This window comes from Acipenser ruthenus, chromosome 2 (assembly GCF_902713425.1).
Source record: "Acipenser ruthenus chromosome 2, fAciRut3.2 maternal haplotype, whole genome shotgun sequence".
Taxonomy (NCBI): Eukaryota; Metazoa; Chordata; class Actinopteri; order Acipenseriformes; family Acipenseridae; genus Acipenser; species Acipenser ruthenus.
In genome coordinates, this window is record NC_081190.1 from 71945097 (window position 1) to 71961445 (window position 16349).

A 16349-nucleotide genomic window follows, 5' to 3' on the forward strand; every position below is an offset into this window, starting at 1 on the left:
AGAATTTATGATTAGTTAATATTTCACAAAGGTAAAACATGTTCCCTCTTGACTGAGACAATGTAATTGTGCTTCAATGCCATCTACTGTTCACAGCTACATATTACAACCTTGGTAATACATTAAGTACCGGTATTCAGCTTTTCAACACGATTTCACAGACCAATTCACAAAATATACTGAATGTTTTAAGCAAAGTTTTGTTATCGACTGTTTTTCACTAATACAAAACAACTTTGCAGCCCATATAACACTTTCAGTTGTTTGAGAGAGTTTCTCATTTTAGAAAGCACTGTTTAACCAAAGATAATCTTTAGAAACACTCTTTGAAAAACAGTCCCTAACTGTCCTTAAGGTTTTGTGAATAGGGCCCAATGTTTCCATTTCATCATGTTTCTTATTCACAAAGCATGATAGACTGATTGTATTTAAAACAGCCATTAATACAGGACAGTAATGTATGTCCATACTGCCCACCTCCTCCCTTATTTAAATAATGTATTTGTTTGTTTGTTTCCAGACACTGAGGTCCTCTCCTCAAAACTACCTTTCTCGGAGCTGGTGGAACCCAGTGTTCCGGTTCTTTGAGAAGAACGTGCAGACCAAGGTGCCTTGCTCCTTCTCTTGGCCAATCAACTGGCCTCCCAGCTGCTTCAAGTCCTCCTGTAAAAATTACTCCATGGTTCAGAGCGCCAGGAGACAATAAAGCACATGTACACATGCACACACACACACACAACTCTTGCTGTGGCGTGGAACACCTTGTTTTTTTTTTCACAATACACTAAACATTTTGAAAGATACTAGACCAAAACACTGGCAGTTCATGCCAAAGAAATATAGCAAAGCAGTGCTGATAATATATTGCCCATTTTTTTTTCTTTTTATATTTACTGAAGAAAAAATCTATTTATATCAGAATTTCTGTGAGCAAGTGCTTGAGAATATGTGTGAGACTGAGTCGGTGGGTGTCTATAAAACTTAAATAATATTTTTTTGTTAAACTCAATTCCATATTGTTACATATTTTAAAGACAAAACAGACAAAAGGTTAAACTTGAACCTGAAAATCTAAACATGCCATTTATATGTATCTTTAAAGTGTTTTAATGTGGTTGTACCTTAAAAAAAATACTTTACTATAAGTACTGATCTAAAATACAGATCAATATAGGCCTCAAAATGTACAGTTTCAACTAAACATTATATCACAAATATGTACAGTATTTTCATTTTAAAATATGTAATGCAAGTGGTGTCCAGTCAAAGTCCTGAAGGGCTATTCCACTCCAGGTTTAATGGGTACAATTATATAATTAACTATTTCAGGGTTTGGATTGAGGTTTAATTGGTTAATTTAAACAATTTAGAACAGGGTTAGAACTAAGACCTGGGGCCGGTTGTACTAAACAGAACCGATCCTGGATCCAGGCTCCGATCTTGATCCTGTGACATATTGGGTTGCACTAAAAGGATCAGAGCTGATCTTGAGCTCAGTTTCGGCTCAAAATCTGATCCTATTTCGATCTTGCTTCAGACCAAGATCAGAGTGGGATCAAAGCTTCATTGAACGTTTTAGAAATGGAGAAATTAAATGTTTTTAGTTTTGATCAAAGGAATAAACAAAATAATGTAATTCCTCCATTTAAAACTCAGCTCTGATCCCAATCTGATCCTGCTCTACGGTTGATGGTTGCGAATTAAACGTATGAAACTGTAATATATATATTAAACAACTGAGATGTTTGACAGACACCAAAAGGAAACTATTTTTACAATTGCTAAAGTAATCTTTAAATAAGTATTTAGATCATTGATTGACATAACGGTAACAATAAACTTTTCAAATATTTGCAAGATTTCACAAAAATATTTCCCTCAGATTATTATATGAAAACGGAGATACTTTAACGTTTTAGAAAACATTAACGTTATCCAAGTAATGGTGCATTTAAAAGTAGCCATAAATACTTATATTTAAAAAATAGCAATGTAAACACGCAGTTAGGTCTATATCATGCCCTAAAATACAGTAGACCTGACTGAGTGACGAAGCCTCATAAGTAAATATTATTACACACGTTTTGTGTGTTGACAAAGTCATACTGCCGTTATTATTTTATCGATTACAATTAAATCATTGGTTTAATCAGATTTTTTTTTATTTTTTATGTTTTGGTCAATTCTCTTTTTTTTCTTAATGACCTTACCTTCTCTGGCAGCCTCATCTCCCCCTATCCACGACATTTTTCTAGTGGCAGCTATCATCAGCCCTTGAATGAATTTACTCAAAATGTTTGCCCTGAACCTATGTTGCAGCTAGCTGTTTGTGTGCTTGGTAGCTAACTTACCGCTGTAAAGAATACAGCATTGTGAGTGTGTAAGTCAGAAACTAAACACAACCATGAAAGGTAACATGTATTAGTATGGACCGGATTTATGTCCTTTTAAATGAAATGTACTTGATATTCTGAAATTCAGAATCGTTAAGCGCTGCGCCACGAATATTCGCTTCTCATTGGTCTATTTACGGCACGTGCAGTGCCAGAATCAGATCAGTGGAGCCTTCTCGAGATCCGGCTCCAGTGAGCCCGGATCCGATCCTGTTTTTTGATCTCGTTAGTATAACCGGCCCCAGGAGTGGAAGGTCAACTTTGGACACCACTGCAATAGATAAAAGAAGGTTCTCAGTTCTCAGCTTGCCTTCCATAACAGGACACTTGCACTTCCTTGGTAATTTCACCTCAGAATTATCTTCCTTACAAAAGCATGAAGGTCATTAGGGGAGGCAGCTGGTTGGTTACTAACAGGAAAGGATGGGGACAATTTCACTCTCCATATGACATTACAAGTGCGAGACCATCAGAAAGCAAGGCCTGCAATCCGTTTTCTTTTACATATTGTAGTTCCAGATATAGCTTTTTTTTTTAAATTAAACTACATGTTTGCTAAAAAAAAAAAAGATTTCTTGCAAAACTACACATTTAAGGTTTATATAGTGATGGATGTGGAAAATGTATGGAATTATTTTGTTAGCTACAATTACTTTAACATCTGTTTCCCTTGCCTTTATTATTAACTTCAATTCCTTTTCAGTGCCCATTGTCTCTTATTGTTTCATTCAGCTTTCAATTCTAATAAGTTATCATAACTTTTAACATCTTTGAAGCCTTTTTCACAGTAGAAAGCAAAGTGGCTTAGCATATCCTCAATGCAGTTCTAACTGAAATTGGAAACTCTGTCCCACAAAGAAAGAATGGTGGGGGGGGGGGGGGGGGGGACCCTGAAAATAAAGTGTTCTGCTTCACAAAGCTGTCCAGCATTGCAAGCTTTTTATTTGGGGATGGTCTTCATTCCACTTAGATACTGCTGAAACGCCTTAATTAGAGCATGTATAGGAAGGCAAAAGTGTTCATTGTGTTACATTACACAGCTTCTATTCCATAGCCATATAAGAAAACAAAAACCAGCTACACAACCATGGTTTGAATTATTTAGTTGTGTAGCAACTATTTTGTAGAAAACAGATTTTTTTTTAAAAGTTTTTTGTAACTTCAAAGTAAAATGATGTCCAAAGGTTTACGGTGGTTTACATGAGAAATATTTTCTGTCTAAAGTATTTACCAATCTTATTTTTGTGTTTGTTTTGTAAACAATGGTTTTGGTTTTACACCCAAGTTATGCAATTCCATAAGATACATGCAAACTTATACAAGGAAGAATGGAGTGTTAAAAAGAAGCAAAAACCAGAACACACTCTGATTTAGCAGGTTTAGTTATTTTACAGTGTTTCAAATGTCACTTAACACTGAAATGAAACACATGCACCATGAAATGTATTATGTTTGATTTGGTTTGGTTTCAATGGTACTTGAATAATGGTAAAAGTGAAGGCAAGAAATGGAATGTTCTTTAGTTTGAAAATAAGCTGGGACGTAACCAGTGCCCATATGAATATATATTTTTGATGTATCTTGTGGAAACCACAGTACCTTCTGGTTAAACATAGTGGGGTCGATTTTAATGATCTTATCAGGGATACATCTTAATACTTCTGTTCTTAAACAGAGAAATCTGCCCTCACATGTACTTCTTTCCACTGCATTTTTTCTTTTTAATTGAGTCTGTAAACCAACCTTGGGGAAGCATTCGGATCCTTTTTGTTTATATCATTAATTTATACCCCATTGGTTTCTAATGATTTGAACCGTTTACTAACAGAAACCAGATATGTCTCCTGAATTACTTTGCAACTCCAGAGTCAAATTACCACATTTTTCTTTGTTGCTTTGAGTGGTAGTTTGGCTCTGGAGATCTTATATAAAAAAATGTAAGTTCTGGAAAAGTACTTATCAAGTCAGTTCATACTTGCCTGTCAGCTGGTTTCAGACCCTGAATGTTACTAGTCTATATTAGTACTAATCTGGGTCTTTGAAGCCAGCTGTGTATGGTCTTCACAGGGAAAAAGCATTTATTTTATGTATTGACAACTCTTGTCTTTGGTATTAATCAATAAACTATGCAGCCAAGGTAATATGTTATCAGTGTCTTCATATGACATCCTTTTTGTCCATTGAGGTTAATTTCAGTTCTGTCTTGGAACCAATGCACAATCAACAGACAGCTACAGAAAACATTATTTTCTGTGAAGGCAATAGTCACTTTGCAGATATATTTAAAATGTGTCACATAATTTATGGCAAAAAAAGCACCAACTTGTTTTTCGTTTTGTTTTTTTAACACAGTTAAAGTATTAAGACTGTTCTGGATCGCATTTGTAATTGCTTGATCCTGTGCATTTTCCAAAAGGGAAACTTAAGTGTTTGACCACTTTTTTTTAATGGCAAACAGATGTAAAGTTTACAGGTCAATTGAGATGTTACATTCAACAATCATCGTTAATATGTATTGTATTATTATTTTTTGTCTACATGTATAAAGTTATATATGCTCATTTATAAATAATGTTTATATTAAAAACACTACATGTAACTGTACATCAGCTTTGAATCCTGTGGAAACATGTTTTTATGTTTGTGTTAAAGGGTTTAGCAGTTGATGACTACACTAGTGAGACTATTTGTGAATATATACAATAAACACTTTCAATGTAATATTTTATTACAGTACTGTCAACATTTTTTGACCCAATTGTTAAGAATAAAATGTACTGTTTAAACCAAGAAAGTTCCAACTGCTTATTATTATTATTATTATTATTATTATTATTATTATTATTATATTTTATCTTGCATGTATTTGTTTTTTTTCTTTTTGACCCTTTTCTATATTCTGTGAATATACTTCCTCTGACAATTATTTTTATATTAGATACCCTGACCCTTGTTATGTAACCTTAGGGAGTCCTCTGGTCATTTTAAAGTGTTAATGCTAACTTTATGAAACAAAAACTGGAAGATTATCTTCACAGTTCAATATGTTACCAGAGTAACCTTACTGATACCCTTGAAATTGTATTTCAGTTCAGGACATACAGTGCAGATTTTGCAAAGCTCCATATACAGTATCCTTCCTGTTGCCTATTAACTTCCTGTGCTTAAAGTCACATCATAATTGAATGGTTACATTTCATTAATACATTATTATTTATAAAGCCACAGAAACCTGAATCTGTTAAAATGCACATGTTGCATTATGTTCCATTTATTGTTGTTACACTCTGTGTAGTTATCAATGAGGTTATGTGCAACAATGCAAGTACTCGTCATGAGTGCGTTTTAACATTATTTTAGTTGCTGTAATGTAGGTAGTTTTTGTTATTGCCTTTTGATACCTTACATACATGCCAACAGTCCCTATATTGGGACAGCATCACCCTCTTCCGTCACCCACTCAACTCAACCCAGCTTACTTACCCGTACATCAGCATTTCTTTCTTTCTATTGTGCTTGAGATCCCCAACCAGAATCTTTGTCTCAACCACAGCCAGTTGCTGCTCCCCTCTGCTGCTTCAGATAAGTTCTTCACTGTGCGACGCAACTCTTGGCCACTGATTCCGACGTCTCTGAGAAACCGGGTTGTAGAGTGTGCCACAAATCCTCAACAACCCACCTCCACTGGGTAAACCCGGACTCTCCATCCTAGCTGTTCCGCTTCAGTGGCTAGTTGAGCATACCGCAGTTTCTTCCTCCCATTACCCTCATCTACAGCATCCTCCCTTGGCACTGTTAACTCTACCAGGTGAACAAGGCGAGCTGATCCAGACCACAAGACAATAGCTGGTCAAAGGTTAGTGGTGGCAATCGCAGGTGGAAAAATAAGCCGTTGACCAACATCTACCGGCATTTTCCAGACTCTAGCAGCTTCCAGCTCCTGGGTGAGGTTTGGTTTTAACACCTTTTCTTGGTGGTTGCTCTCCTGGGCAGAGAAATGTTGTCTTTTGTGTGTAATGTTTTGATGGAACTGGTGGCAACTTATTGGTCATGTGACGCTTGTCTTCCAATGCTAAGGCCAAACATTGCAGCACCTGGTTATGGCGCCAAGTAAACTGTCCTTGGCTAAGACTCACCTTACATCCTGTCAAAATGTGCCTTAATGTTGAACACAAAGGACATGAGGGATCCTCTCCTACCCAGAAGTTTAGGTTCTGTGGTGATGGGATAACATCATATGTTGACCTGATGAGGAAACTGATCCTGCTCTGTTCCACTGTCCATAGGTCTTGCCAGCCAATCTTGTGTTTTTCCACACTCTCCCATCTCATCCACGCACCTCATCCTCTCCTCCTGTTTTTGCACTTCATTGATTACCAGCTTCCTCCGTTGAGCCAGGGCTGCCTTGTGCCATGTAGGAGGATTTGAACAAAGACCAAGACCCCCTCTTCCATGCTGAACTTGCCCCATGATATCACCTATTCATAGGGCAGCTCTTGGGTGCAAGATGTGCTATGTAAAATGTTGCAGTTCTATTAAAAGCATAGTTGTTTGAATACAAAGTGAGAAATGATATGCTGGGGAAGCAGAGATGACTGTTTCTATAGTCTGCGGTACAAACACACTTTTTCTGTGTCTGTTTGGTATTTTTTGGATTTGGTATCCTAGACTGGAGCAGCATTCATTCAGAAGACCTTGAAGAACTTGACAACAAGCACAGGTGCTGTGTCTGTGGTTCACAGTACTGACCTGGTGCTGGAGGCTGTTGTGGAGAACCTGCAGGTTAAACATGAACTCTTCAAGACTCTGGACAAGTTTGCCCCAGAGTAAGTACCCCTCTATCTCACACCTGTCCAGGACGTTTCACATGTACTGAAACGGCAAGTTAGAATAAAGGGACCAGCAGCCATATAAAGATGTGAAATTCACAAAAGGGACATGGTCCCTCATGTTGATGGCAGTTGGAACTAGTATCAATATAAATAAAAAGTGGGGGCCAAATGTGACCTGTTTAACTTAGCCTATTTTATATTCCATCTTTACGTGGCTCACCCCCCTTGTCTTTTGCCTGTAAAGGTGTCCATTGCTGAATTGTTTGGTGGTTTATGTGATGGACTAAGTTGAGGACTCAGTATATTCCCTAACGGTAATTATTGTTATTTGGGGTTTTGATGTATTTTTACTGGATTGACCCACTGTTACTGCATAATATATGAAGGTTTTGTGCAACTCATTCTTAATGCTTTTTCAGGTTTTGGTAAAGGATATGCAACGCCCTGGTGTGACTTAGTTTATTCTTGTTCCATTTCCAGGCACACTGTATTTGCCAGCAACACCTCTTCACTGCCTATCACAGAAATAGCAAATTCTACAACCAGACAAGATAGATTTGGGGGCCTTCACTTTTTCAACCCAGTTCCCTTAATGAAGCTGGTGGAGGTACGTAGATGGATTGAAAATGATAAGATCCAAAAATTGCATGTGTGATGCACTGCCATTTCAAATTCGGGGTTAAAAAACTTCAAACTACACATGCAGAAGAGCCTGGATAGTAGTAGTTAACATAAGAACAAAAGAAAGTTTACAAACGAGAGGAGGCCATTCAGCCCATCTTGCTCGTTTGGTTGTTAGTAGCTTATTGATCCCAGAATCTCATTAAGCAGCTTCTTGAAGGATCCCAGGGTGTCAGCTTCAACAACATTACTGGGGAGTTGGTTCCAGACCCTCACAATTCTCTGTGTAAAAAAGTGCCTCCTATTTTCTTTTCTGAATGCCCCGTTATCTAATCTCCATTTGTGACCCCTGGTCCTTGTTTCTTTTTTCAGGTCAAAGAAGTCCCCTGGCTCGACATTGTCTATACCTTTTAGGATTTTGAATGTTTGAATCAGATCGCCGCGTAGTCTTCTTTGTTCAAGACTGAATAGATTCAATTCTTTTAGCCTGTCTGCATATGACATGCCTTTTAAACCCAGGATAATTCTGGTTGCTCTTCTTTGCACTCTTTCTAGAGCAGCAATATCCTTTTTGTAACGAGGTGACCAGAACTGAACACAATATTCTAGGTGAGGTCTTACTAATGCATTGTAAAGTTTTAACATTACTTCCCTTGATTTAAATTCAACATTCCTCACAATATATCCGAGCATCTTGTTGGCATTTTTTATAGCTTCCCCACATTGTCCAGAGGATGACATTTCTGAGTCAACATAAACTCCTAGGTCTTTTTCATAGATTCCTTCTTCAATTTCATTGTATCCCATGTGATATTTATAATGCACATTTTTATTGCCTGCGTGTAGTACTTTACACTTTTCTCTATTAAATTTCATTTGCTATGTGTCTGCCCAGTTCTGAATGCTGTCTAGATCATTTTGAATGACCTTTGCTGCTGCAACAGCGTTTGCCACTCCTCCTATTCTTGTGTCGTCTGCAAATTTAACGAGTTTGCTTATATACCAGAATCTAAATCATTAATGTAGATTAGGAATAGCAAATTACCTAATACTGATCCCTGTGGTACACCACTGGTTACCTCGCTCCATTTTGAGGTTTCTCCTCTAATCAGTACTTTCTGTTTGCTACATGTTAACCACTCCATAATCCATGTGCATGCATTTCCTTGAATCCCTACTGCGTTTAGTTTGAGAATTAATCTTTTATGCGGGACTTTGTCAAAAGCTTTCTGGAAATCTAAATAAACCATGTCGTATGCTTTGCAATTATCCATTTTCAATGTTGCATCCTCAAAAAAGTCAAGTAGGTTAGTTAGACACGATCTCCCTTTCCTAAAACCGTGCTGTCTGTCTCCCAGGATATTGTTACCATATAGTTGTTAGTTGTTAACTTAGTTGTCGGTTTGCTCCCTGTTACTTGCTCTTTTTTTTATTAATTAAATATACATATTTTTGTATACAATAATTCTTAACTTTTCTTTCTATTTCTAGGTCATTCAGACACCGATGACAAGTCAAACAACTTTTGATGCTCTGCAGGATTTCTGCAAAGCATTAGGGAAATATCCTGTATCTTGCAAAGTAAGATCAATCGAGCTTCCTTTGTACTTTACTTTTATACAGTCTTTGACAGAAATGACTAGATGCCTGTGTTCTAAGACTCTGCAAGCAATCTGTAAGAGACAATGCCCCACTCTACTCACATTGAGATCAGTACATAGAATGGATGGTATGAATTGTTTTTGTTCCCCACCAAAATAATTTGTGGCACTTTATTATTTCTGGTTGTTGTTATTATTATTATTATTATTCTTTATTTCTTAGCAGACACCCTTATCCAGGGCACTTTAATTAAAACTGAATCCTAGGATAGGTTGCAAAAAAAAAAAAAAAACTTGATTGGTGCTTTATATTTGTCAAACATTGTAATATTCCACTTTTTAAAATCACTAATTTCCACCATTTTGTTTCCTCTTTTCATATATATCTGTCTATCTATCTATCTATCTATATCATTTTCTCCCCTATAGGATAGCCCTGGATTTATTGTAAACCGTCTGCTTGTGCCCTATATGATGGAAGTCATAAGACTACATGAAAGAGGTAAGATAGTTCCTTTGATACTTGTTAAACCATTTAACATTGTCAGCTAATTTTGGGCCTTACTATAATCAAACTTTGGTCAGGTATTTATACCAGCAACTAGCAAAAAATATCCATTAGATCAGTGCTTCTCAAACTTGGACCGCGCCCCCTAACTCTTGTCTGTGGTACTTGACACCCCCTCTCCTCCACACACATGTACATATACCACAGTGTTAATTTAGTCTGCATTTTTTATTTTAGTCAGTGTTAGTCAAGTTGACGAAAACGTTGCGTAATTTTAGTCTAGTCTAATTGTCGTTCTCTTCATCCAGTTGACTGAAATGGTGAGATGTTTTATTCGAGTTTGTCAATGGATGTTTTTGGAGTCAGTCTTAGTCTAGTCAACTCAAATTGTCTAGGTTTTAATGTAGTCTTGTCAACAGAAATGTAGTCTTGTATCATGGTTGTTGGTGTATCCAGATCAGAACTTTTAAATGCAGCAGAGGCAGGATAAGAAAAACAATATACTGTATATTTACATTTCTGTATATAGCAAACATAAACACCTTTAGTTTCATGTTTATAAAAAATGGAATAAACATACTAAAATGTTTCTACAATGTTTTTATTTTTGCATTAACAGTTTAATTAACTGTATAATAGCAAAAATCTAAATTATACTCACTTTGAGTATAGATAAGCTCTGGACCAGTAAACTTTCTTATTCAGTAACACGAGTCAGTTGTGGTACCTATAGGTGAGTGTTTCATTCTAAAAGCAGCACAACAATTCAGTGCTTCATCAATGTTAGAAGCAATAGTCCAATAATTGTTTATCTCAATCATAGGTGTCTAACTGTTAAAGTGGGGGCAAACTGAAGGACTAACTACCGAGCATAGAGAGGCAAATTTATTACAGTGCACTCTGTTTATAAGGATCACTGATATAAGAATTAACCGCATAAAGTGATCAAAACCACTGGAACAAAATCATTCCTATACTAACCATGCTAAAATACTCCGCTTGTAAGAATCAAGCAATCCGCTTATAAGAATCATTTCAGGGCAAACTGACTACATGTAATACGGTACTTGATCAAGTGCAATAAAGCTGTTTTTGAATTTGAATTTGATCATATCTAACAAAATAAAGCTAGCTCTAGCTGGAGCACTAACTAACTAACAGTACTTTGTGTGGAACAAACACTAGATCTCTTACTCAAGTTTTGGTTTCTTTTTGTTACTTCTGTTTCCTTACGCCTCTATTCCCCATCACAAAGCTATCGGCTAAGTCATTTCTATCGAGGTTTCATCAACTTTAACAAGCAGTTAACCAATTGACTTATCCATAATTCGTTAAGGAAAAGCAGCTGTGGATTTTTTTTGGGCGTGCATACATGCGGGAACTCATGACATCTAGTGGTCAACTCATTACACTGCAGCCAGGGAACAAGCTCTTATCATTCTCCTACTAAGTTTGATTCTGCACCACAGTAATCATATCGGTCTGCTTTTAAGAATCAACCACTTATAAGAATCAAAACACCCGGGACAGATGTGATTCTTATAAACGGAGTGCACTGTATTATTTTTGGTATTTTTACAATTAGAAACCAAGGTTTGCTTGTAAGAAACCAAGCAAACCTTGCTGTTGTGAAGCTATGTAATTGCAAAATCGGGCAGGTGTTTCAGCATAAAATGTTCAATATGTACTTACTGAGCACACATTAATTACAAATGCAAGTAGCACCAAAATGGCACAACCAGTACCAATGGCATCTCTGCACAGTGCTACACCTAGAATTCCCACATGTAGTTTATTAAAGGAAAGTGTTAAACAAACAAAGAAAAGCAAGTACTGCTCTTTTGAAGGGAAGTATTCCCCTAAATAAGGCAGTTTAAAATACTTGCTATGTCAGAAGCATTGGTTTACTATAAAAAAATAAAAAAATAAAAAATAAAAAAAAGCCTTCATTCTGAAGCACATGCAATATTTTTATTTTTTTGCTGAATAAAACAATTTCAACAGTATATATTTAACAGTATAAACTTAGCTGCAGGAAGGACCAGTCAAGAGTTGTTTCCTGTTTTGTACCATTAAAATGATTGTATTACTCTAAGAAATTGTGTCTTTGCCTTTGTGCTTGCTTCTAAATATGGTCCATAAAGTTAGAGGGTAGAGTTTGCTCATAATAAAATAACTTAAAACAATAAATGTAATTGCTGCTACTGCTACTTTCTTGCTAGTTTTTAAATATTTTACTTTAAATATTGGGGCAAGTTTTGTACTTGCTTCGGATCTGGTACATTATTTTATATCTAACAAGTGCTGACGGTGGGGAGAATGACAGGGAGAATATAAACAAAAATGTTTTAAAATTACCCTGGGGTTTTAGGTATGTGCCTTTTAAAGTAAGATGACACTGGCTGCAAAAGAAGAAATGTGACTTCTTGTTTTTTTTATACACAAATAAGCTTACTTGAATTGAAAAATGTCTTAAGAAAATTCCTACTTGGTTTGATCAAGCTGAAGCTGAAAATGGATTTCAATAAAGAACGACAAGTTTTTAATGAAAAAAAACATTCTAGCCTACTTCACTGAAGTAAAAACAGGCTTCTGTTATTATGAAATACCATGGCTTCAGAGTATTACTAGTGCTTAACAGTAACAACGTTTTATTTAGAGTTGGTGTTGAACTTAAACCCGTTCATGGCCCCGCAGCAACATGAACCCACTAAGACCGCATTCACACTTTCTATTTAAGGTGGCCTTTTCTCATGTGAACACTCCAAAAAAGAAAAGGAAGCCCAGGACCAACCTAGATTAAGGCCACCGTTTCGATGTGGCCCAGGGCCTGCAATCCAGGACCAAGGCTGGCCTTTACATATATATGAATGCAAATCAGACTTTGCACTGCCTTTTCGTATCACATGACCAATTTAGTTACGTCGCTCAGTACTCGCATATTCCCCCGCATGCGAATGTGAATGCTCCACTAGCCAAGACGGCAGTGGATGAATATTGAATGGTAATTATTTCTACAACAACTTTAATTCTAAAAAGATCACATTGCAAAAAATCTAGCGGGTTAACGTTCAGGTTGTTTTTCACATAATAGGTGAGCTGCAGTGCATTTATAATTAGGCTTAATTTGTCACAATTACCTTTTCTTCCTGTTATTTCATAACTAAGTGATATATATATATATATATATATATATATATATATATATATATATATATATATATATATAAAAACAGCAAGATTGTGGATCTCAATAATGATCATGTTGCGCCACGATTGTTTATTTTGCATGCAACGATATACATAGCTACAGAAGTGTGTGTCTTAGGGACTCCCGAGTGGTGCATCCAGTAAAAGCACTCGCTAGAGGATGCAGGATGCGCTCTATAGCCTGGATGTCGCGAGTTCGAATCCAGATTATTCCACAGCCGACCGTGGACGGGAGCTCCCAGGAGGCGGCGCTCAATTGGCCGAGCGTCACCCTAGGGGAGGGAGGGTTAGGTCGGCCAGGGTGTCCTCGGCTCACCGCGCACCAGCGACCCCTGTAGTCTGGCCGGGCGCGGCTGCACGGTGAGTCTGCAGAGTGTAAAGAAGCGGGCGGCTGACGGCACACACTTCAGAGGACAGCGTGTGTTCATCTTCGCCCCTCCCAAGTCAGCCCAGGGGTGGTAGCGGTGAGCTGAGCCTAAAAATAATTGGGCATTTCAAATTGGGGAGAAAATAATAAAAAAAATAATAATTGGCAACGACTAAATTATTTAAAAAAAAAAAAAAGAAGTGTGTGTCTTTACATCATTTCTTTCAGCTGCTTGCTTTTACACACACATAACATACGGTTCTCATCCACAAATATTAAGATGGTTGATGGGACCTTTGTCATAAAGCTCTGGGTATTTTTTCAACAGCAAGTATTATCGTTTCCTCCGTCATTCTGAATACTGCTTCCCCCTGCAGGACCACGTGCATTCAAGCTGTTCTCTGATTTGCTCAATGCCCTAGTTGACTCACGTGAAACCGCAAAAATCGGATTCAATCCTATTTATTTCGCATTTCTCCAGTGACACTCCTGCATCAGCTGTCGCATCGCCTGTGGTGTGAAAGATAGTTATCAAAAGTATAGGTTCTATTAATTTTTTTGCATCGCTGCACAGTTTCATAATCACCGGTGATCAACATTACATAAAACTCTTAACCCATGGAGAATGCATGTACTGTCCTCTAATGTCAAATATTAAACTCTTATTTTTCAAAGGTCATGGGTCAAAGGAGGATATCGATCTGGCCATGAGGTTGGGTGCTGGGTATCCCATGGGGCCCTTTGAGCTTCTTGATTACGTTGGTTTGGACACCTGTAAATTCATCATTGATGGCAAGTAGATTTTAAGATAATGGGGGAAAAGTAGGATTGTAGAGGATGATTTAAATAATTATTGGATGCAAGTAGTACTGCTATGGATATAGATATTGCTGTATGAAGTGGTGACCATGTGACCTACTTTTGTTACTGATCGTTCTAGTTTTGTATTTACAGCCACATTAGGCAATGCAAGTTAGTTTCTCACACACACAAAAGTTATATTTGCAGCCTGCTTTAGTGCAATTAACCCTAACAGCTGTTCACCTTTTACATAATTCATGAAGTGATTATAAATGATCAAATACCTGCTCTACAGTCTGTGTTTTTGAATGTGTCTGTAATCCTCCCAACATTCAACACACTTTTGTAACACACCTATCTCTGGAACACTCAGAGTGTGAAAGAAGGCAACAGTGTACATAGATAAATTGGAAATGTTGCAAATCTACCTAAAGGAATTAATAACGAGCGGGCAACAACCTGTGTAATTCTGTTTTTTGAATCTTCTGTTTGTGCGTTCTCTTAGATTGGCACAAAATGGATCCTGATAACCCCCTGTTTGCTTCCAGTCCAGTGCTGAACAAACTGGTGGAAGAAGGGAAGCTGGGTAAAAAGACTGGAGAAGGCTTTTACAAGTAACAAGCAAACAATGCGAATAGTACCACAGAGTCCTGTTCTAAACTGCAAACAACCTTTCAAGACAGCTAGAACTGCTTTGCCGCTAAAGGGAAACGAGAAGAGCTGGGTTTCAGTGCTGTTCGAAAGTTAGCACTTATCAGGGTCAAGTACAGTTTAAACATGATGTCGCTTGTGCCTTCTTTTAGCACTTTAACAGTTTTGTTCTGGTAAACCATCTTTACTTTTTTCATAAATCTGAATGTAAGATCTGGCTTTAACTTTGTACTGCTGAATAAAAATACCATCTGTGACATTAAAACTGGATAAAAACACTTCTATTTTTCTGCACTATATAGCAGTTCAGTGAGAAATTCACGTTAGTGGGAAAGTAGAAAAATCCACATAAGAAACTTGGCTGAAAACCGCTGGAGCTGAGCATTAACCCCGCCTCTGCGTAGTAGCTCAGACATAAGGCTATGCTAGCAGTGCTAAACTTGAAATGTTGAGAATGATCTTGTTAAACTGAGTTATGGGGAGACACAAAAAGGTAATTGAAGCTTCTGTATTACTAGTATTTCTTGCAGCTTTTCTTTCTTTTCTTACCCCTATGTGTTCTTACCAGTGTTAGTCATTACTGTAATTGGTAAAGAAATCCAGCTACTTTGTAAGTCAGATATATTGGCTTGTTAAGTTAATTTAGCAGGAAAGGCAGCTGTCTATTCGTCATAGGACACCATGAGAGAGTCTTGGTATATTATTTAAGGAGATATTGTGATATTGCAGGCAAGTTATTTCTTCCGGGCACAGTGTTAGGTGCAGGTCCATGTTTTAGCCAATGTGTGATCCCGAAATCTAAAAGAAATGTAATAAATTCATTGACAAATGTTTGGACTTGAAGTGGTCTCCCACTGTAGAAAGTTCAGTAGGAGCTCAAAAATGTTTATACTTGACTGATCCATGTTCTCACATGGTTGTTTGGGGAGGGGTCACCTCACACTCCAGATTTATGTTTATTATTATTTGTTTATTTAGCAGACGCCTTTATCCAAGGTGACTTACAGAGACTAGGGTGTGTGAACTATGCATCAGCTGCAGAGTCACTTACAACTACGTCTTGCTCAGGGTCACACAATAAGTCAGTGGCTGAGCCGGGATTTGATTTGAATATGATCATTATTGAGATCCATAATCTTGCTGTTTTTATATATATGTGACTTACCAGTGTCTGCTGCATTAAAATTAGTTGTAAAACATAAATACCTCAGCATTTATAACATGAGTTGACTTGATATAAAACGCTGTTCAGTTTGTAAACCCTTACTTATTATATTTAACCCATCGTTTTCTGTTTTAGATGGTACAGTAGAACCTCAGATTTACGAACACCTTGGGAATTGAGGTTTATCGTAAGTCTGAAAT

General features: G+C 37.1%; 2 protein-coding genes across 2 annotated transcripts in view; both read left to right on the forward strand.

The window, feature by feature from the left end:
• Positions 1-5174, forward strand: part of LOC117409125 (phosphatidylcholine:ceramide cholinephosphotransferase 2-like) — a 64517-nt gene extending 59343 nt beyond the window's left edge. Inside the window, exons 6-7 of the mRNA XM_034014764.3 lie at positions 521-3259; positions 3296-5174. Of these exons, the coding sequence (XP_033870655.1) occupies positions 521-706 (186 nt within the window). The 3' untranslated portion in view covers positions 707-3259; positions 3296-5174. The remainder of the gene's footprint in view (positions 1-520; positions 3260-3295) is intronic.
• Positions 3879-15169, forward strand: LOC117409124 (hydroxyacyl-coenzyme A dehydrogenase, mitochondrial-like). Its single transcript, XM_034928767.2, has 7 exons — positions 3879-3893; positions 7062-7219; positions 7706-7832; positions 9338-9427; positions 9877-9949; positions 14208-14324; positions 14839-15169. Exons 1-7 carry the CDS (start codon positions 3879-3881, stop codon positions 14949-14951), a joined length of 693 nt encoding a protein of 230 aa, XP_034784658.2. The 3' UTR covers positions 14952-15169.
• Positions 15170-16349: the final 1180 nt, after the last annotated feature.